This window comes from Dryas octopetala, chromosome 7 (genome assembly GCF_963921425.1).
Source record: "Dryas octopetala chromosome 7, drDryOcto1.1, whole genome shotgun sequence".
NCBI lineage: Eukaryota > Viridiplantae > Streptophyta > Magnoliopsida > Rosales > Rosaceae > Dryas > Dryas octopetala.
In genome coordinates this window covers 5621148-5627147 of record NC_141372.1, presented here as the reverse complement: position 1 = coordinate 5627147, position 6000 = coordinate 5621148, and the positions used below count along the sequence as shown (strand labels likewise).

The following is a 6000-nucleotide window of genomic DNA, read 5'->3' as shown; positions in this document are numbered from 1 at the left end:
TTCCTCTATTCATGGGTTACCCTGACTAACCTCCTTCTTGTTTCCTGAATTGTAACTACTTACTGAGCTTGTTTTAATAGAGCTAGCCCTACATACCTTGTTTGGAGAATATAAGATATTGCTTTTATCATTTGATCTTTGAATATTTTAAATTTTTAGAAACTCTTTAAACTGGGTTTGTTTTGGTTAACCAGTCAAATTATATAGTTTTCCTCATGGAATTTGCCCTATATATATATCTAGACATAATTAAAGAAACATTATAAGAAAGAAAATTCTAAACTGTGGTAATTAAGGACACAATTATTTGATGGATAAGTTAGCTTAATTTTGATGCTGATCCTTTCTACATGCATCTGGCTATCATTATGTATTGGTGGTTTTATTTTTTAATACAAAGTGTAGACTGAACACTATTTTTTTTCCCCCAGGAGGGAAGCAGAGGCCAACTTTGATGATGAGCTGAAAGTGATGGAGATTTGAGGTTCTAGTAAATGAGGATGTGGGGAGAGTAGAGACCGTATTGTAGTACTTCTAGATAGATGAATGTTTTTTGTGGGATTTTTAGGAAGGGGCAAGGGACGGGGTTTGCAACTCAATGGTATACATTAGTTGATTCTTCCCAATTGATTACGCTTTCTTAATTCTTCCTCTAATCCTTTGATTAATTTTCCTTTCTCTTCTAACTACATATGTTATCAGTGCGATCACTGTTAAGGATTTTTGTATTTTATTTAGTATCTTTTTTCTTGGCCTACGAGGAAAGTAGTTTTATAGATTCTTTTACTGGCTTTTGTTTTGTTCTTGGAATTGTTGTTTCTTCTTTTGGTGATCCTTGGGAAAATGTAAGAAAGTAGTTTTATAGAGTCTTAATTTTACTATCTTTTGTTTTGTTCTTGGAATTGTTGTTTCTTCTTTTGGTGATCCTTTGTTTTATAGAGTCTTTTACTATCTTTTGTACTGGAAGTTGATCCTTCTTTGATAAAGGAAGCTGCGCGCTTTGCTGTTACAGACAAGCATAGAAAATGCTGTTTTGCTTCTTGGTATATTTTTAATGTTTCTGGATAATTTGCTTGATACTTTGAGGACATATGTTTACTGTATTTTATTTAATTATTTGTTTTCCAGTTCCTTTGCAGGTCAAATTGAAAGTTGGAAGAATGTGGGGTTCTTTGCAACCTTTTCAGGCCGAGCAATATAAAGATAAAGCTGTTGTGCCTGATCCATAGATTGACCAAGATGCGTTCGTGGTATTGATCTGAAAATGTAAAAGTTTCATGACATTAGAAGTTGATGATTGATGTAAAACTACAGCATGTTTTCTAGTCAATTTTAAGCTTTTCTTTTTCCAAATTTCCTGATGCTAAGTATATTTCTTATACTGTGGGAAATTCCTCACATCATCTAGAAGTTGTGCATAATAGACAGGCTTATGAAGTTTAGAAATCCTCTCCCAGTATGTTTTATGGAAAATGGTATAAACGACGAGAAACTATTCTTCCAGTTTTGGTATTCAAGCTTTTAGGATGTAGTGATCTGGTTGACATTTGGAGCCATCCAAGATGTTCACTTCTGAGAATGTCATCTGATGAGATTTGCTGGATGTAGTGACCTTAGTGGGATGGCTAGTAAGTTTGTTTAAATGATTTGTTTGGAAGTAATTTGGTGTATATTATGTGAGCATTTAGTAGTTGTCTAGCTGAGAATTTTATTTACGTTTACTCTTCTGTTTGCTTGTGTGTGTTTATCTATAACCGAAATTTGCATTCTTAATGAATATATGTTATGGCAGTTAATTGTCTAATTAATGGTTAGTCTTTCTTGTAAATAAAGGTTTCTCTACATTACAAGCCCATTCTTATGTGATTTTTTTATTGGAGCAGATACAAGAATTCACCACTCAACCATTGGAGACTACAAAGCCAAGAATATATATTATCTATAACAGAATATATATATTAAACATGCCTGCTATAGCATGCTTTATGAGTATAGGTTAAGTACATAGTGGCAAGAAGTAATTGGGTAGATTTTCGAACTGTTGCCATTGAAACTATGCAAAGTGATCAGGTGGAACTGATGGGTTGAATTCATGTGGTTTTCTGGTTTGGAACCCAGACAATGTGATCCTTGGGAAGAAAATGGCAAATGGGAACGATTCCTGGCTTAACTTTGAGCACTTGGAAGGCCAAATGTTTTGGGTTCCATTCTGATGTGTCTGTATGGCAGACTGCTACTGCTTTAGCGCTCGCCCCATCAGCACCTTCCAGGGGTACTGTATAAGCTCTTGTTGTTTTTGTTGCATGGCAGTAAAAGACAGCATACGCATAGTTCTGCTTATGACACACAACGGATTTGTCACCTGCCATCTTCTTCACTCCAGGAGCTATTGTGTACTTCTGCATGGTGGTTCCTTTTTTCACTTCTGTCGAGATTGCTTGAATGTTTCTTCCCAGCTTGGAAGTGCTGAAGTCAATCATTGACTCTAAAGAGGTGGCACAATATTTTTCCTCTCCTCTAATGCCTGGATTTTCACACTCTTCAATGGTTTGCTTAATTGCATCAGCTTCCACAGATCCTGGTGTCACTGAAAATTCATTCAAAATTTCTGGCAGTTTCTTGGATGAGAAGGGGATCGATTCTGCAGTAGTGCGTGGCAGGAAAGCTGCTGTATTTGAATTTTCAGTGAAGTGCAAGTTCATTGTTGTCCCAGGATGCATGTCCTTCTCCAAGAAGAAGAGAGCTACGCCTGGGTCTTCATGGAGTTGATTCTCAGTGGCAGCATACTTATATAAAAATGGGATTTTTCCTGGTGATACTCCAACATATACAGGTTTGCCCTTGTGACCTGTGCTTACAGACACTCCTCCTTTGCCAACACCAACATGGGTTTTCTTGCCAGGCTTTCCGCTGTTCACACCGACACCACCACCTTTGCCGCCTACATTCACACTGGTACCGCCTCCTGGCTTTCCTTTCCCAGTTTGCACATTCACCCCACCACCTTTGCCAACATTGACATTGGTACCACCACTTGGCTTTCCTTTTCCTGCTTCAACGTTGACACCACCCTTCCCTACTTCAACAGAGGTGCTCTTATCTTCGATCAAGTCTGCAAATTTAGCAACATAAATGGAAACAAGTGATAAGATGAGTGAGATTTAATTATAACTGAGATATGTTTGTGAAACTTTTCAGATATTGTGGCTTTTATTGGCATATATGTAAGAAAGTACAAATAACTCTAATTTTCTGTTCAATGAATACTATTGTGGCTTTTAATTCTAAAACACGTCATATCAAGTAAAATGGTAGAATTTTGACCCCTAAAAAAAAAAGTAAAATGGTAGAACAGGAGCTCTCTGAGATTCGAAACACAAACCTGCAGGTTGGAGAAGTTCACTGAGAGATTTTGGCATTGGTGTGTTTGGCAGGGCAGTTTTCCAGTAAAGTTGAGGTGGTAGAGCAGCATGGCTTGCCACCAGAGCGAGCTGCAACATTCGAAACCCTCATCAGTATGAGATCAAAAATGAAATTAGTAGATAATACAAACAAACCCAAATGCTTTTCATGGACAGTGAGATGGAAAAAAAATCAAATTACTGAACTTACTGTGAGAAAAGCAAAGATGTGTGGGAGACGAAACCCCATTGAAACTGAAATTTTGAAACAGAAACAAAACTAGTAGTGGATGAAGCAAGAAAGAAACTCAGAGCTTGCTAGCTTATATGGTAAGAAAGAGCAAGTAGCTTCAACATTTATAGTGGGAATTATACTCTGTACTAGAGCCTAAAGGCTCAAGGTGATGGGCCGGTGCAGCAGTAACACTAACACACCACGCACCAGCATTGTCGACAATTGTAATTACTACTCCAACTGTCCATGGCTCACTCACTTCAATTCATTTATGTCAATTGGGACAGGTGGGGTGGGGGCCGGGGGAACTGGACAAGTGCTTGATGAGAAACAAAGAAAGAAAACAGTTGAAGGAGTTAGTGTTCAAATCAACATTTGTCACTCAGTGAGGTCTAGTAATAATGTAATATCACTTGGACTTGTCATAAGTTTTGTATATTTTGAGAGAAAAATATGAGAATGGAGAGCAATCTTTTATTGCATATATATATATTTATTATTCAATCAAACTAAACGAACAACTACTCCATTTATTAGGGTTTAGTAGAGGTTGCAAGTCATCTTCTTTCATAATTTGGTGATGTCACCACTTATTTTTCAATCCGTTTTTGTTTGTTTTCATGTCCCTTTCTATTTTCAGAGAAGTAATATATGTGATGTACACATTAGTATTTGATCATATGCATTTATTTGGATAAATTTTTGGTTGCAACCTTGTATACAATTTTCTCTTTACACGATTGGTCACATGACTAATATGTACGTAAAGGATTGAACGTGATAGGAAATTTGTGTAAAACGGATGTAGTCGATATTTTTTTTCCTTCATTTTGTTTAGCAGTTAAATATCATGTTTAGAGAAAATATATGATTTCTCTACAATATTTGCAAATAAGAAGTTTTTACACATTTTCTTTTGGGCCAAATCTCACCTACACAAAGAAAGAGAGAGGCTAGGGAAATGTTCATCATATTCTGGAATTTAGATATTTTTTTCGGTGGTGTCATTTGATCACTACTTGTTACCCTGTCAAAACATTACTTCAGTCTAGAAAAAAAAAAAAAAAAAACCCATGTGAGGTGAAGGAGTAGAAAAAAGGTGTTTAAAACTTATTAATTACATGGCTTATTTTGGAGCTAGCCATTGGAATATTGGATATATATATATATATACATATATATATATATATATATATATGTTTTGAGAAGTCACAAGTAAAGTAACCATTGAAAGTCGAAAAATGCTTGGCCAAATAGAGTATACTAAACATATTTTGAAGTCTTTTGGATTGTCCACTATAATTGTTATGATCACTTTTTGTTGACATAATTCTTCATGTTAATTTTTTTTAGAGGTTTTTTCCCCATATTTAGGAGGGGAATTTGAACTTGTGACTCTTCTAACATAAAATGAAGAGAAATACTTGTCAATTCCAATCTTTTTCAAGTTTAAAAACATGTTAGAAAGAGTTCAAAATCTTTCAATGGATGGGCTAAAGGAAATGATTAAATGAAAATTGTTATCCTTAAATTACACAAATTTGCTTTCTATATAACAAAATGTACGTATACATATTGTTTCTATTTCTCTCATTAACACGCTATGAAAGAAATAGACATATAAATGTATACTAATAAAGATGTGATGAAAATTACTTAATGACAAACATTTATTAGAATAAATTCCTTTCATTATTCATTGCTTGATATTGGAGGTGCGTAAGTGGTTCATCATTAAAACTTACACCCCAAAGTTTCCAAGAAGCTAGCTTTGATACGTGTGTATGTATGTTGACATTTTATGTTATTTTCAATTATTTAAAATTCTGATTTAACAGAAAATTTGACTACATATGGTAAATTTGCTCTGTTTTAAAAAATTGGAAGACAAATTGTGAAAAAAAATTTCTAGATGATATTTGCACGTACACAACCCTCATAGCCTAGACAACATTTATGTAATAAATCCAATCTGATATGTAAAAGTATTTACACTCTAGTTTTTATATAAAACTGATATTGTTAATTTATTTGGATATAAAAATACTGATAGATATGAAATGGTAAGCTAGATTTTTTTTGTAAGAAAATAGATATAAATGAAATTGACATGCATTTTCCGAAATTTCTAAACTTGAAATTTGTGCAATTTATATTCTTCTATTCACAGAAATTCCAACATCCAAGTTCAAAAGTAAGTAGGAAAACACAATATCGTTTTCAATTTCTTTACCATCAAGTTTATTTATAAGATCTAAAATACATAGCAGCTATTGTTCATTAGCAACTTAAGTTACAAACCTCAACGCCGCCGGGCACTGTCAAAATCAATGTGGACGCGCGGAGCAGTGATGGCACATTCGG

The 6000-nt window shown here is 34.6% G+C and overlaps 1 protein-coding gene across 1 annotated transcript; it reads right to left on the bottom strand.

Annotated features, from left to right (window-relative positions):
- Nucleotides 1–1845: 1845 nt before the first annotated feature.
- On the bottom strand, nt 1846–3768 carry LOC147278920 (BURP domain protein RD22-like). The gene is made up of 3 exons (XM_086250537.1): nt 3613–3768; nt 3383–3491; nt 1846–3112 (listed from the first exon to the last, which is right to left on the bottom strand). Exons 1-3 carry the CDS (start codon nt 3649–3651, stop codon nt 2091–2093), a joined length of 1170 nt encoding a protein of 389 aa, XP_086106663.1. The 5' UTR covers nt 3652–3768; the 3' UTR covers nt 1846–2090.
- Nucleotides 3769–6000: the final 2232 nt, after the last annotated feature.

Coding starts and splice junctions, on each gene's coding strand:
- LOC147278920 (XM_086250537.1), bottom strand. CDS start 3,651: ATGGGGTTTCGTCTCCCACACATCTTTGCTTTTCTCACA. Junction 3,492..3,612: donor ACATCTTTGCTTTTCTCACA/GTAAGTTCAGTA, acceptor CGAATGTTGCAG/CTCGCTCTGGTGGCAAGCCA. Junction 3,113..3,382: donor TGAACTTCTCCAACCTGCAG/GTTTGTGTTTCG, acceptor CTAAATTTGCAG/ACTTGATCGAAGATAAGAGC.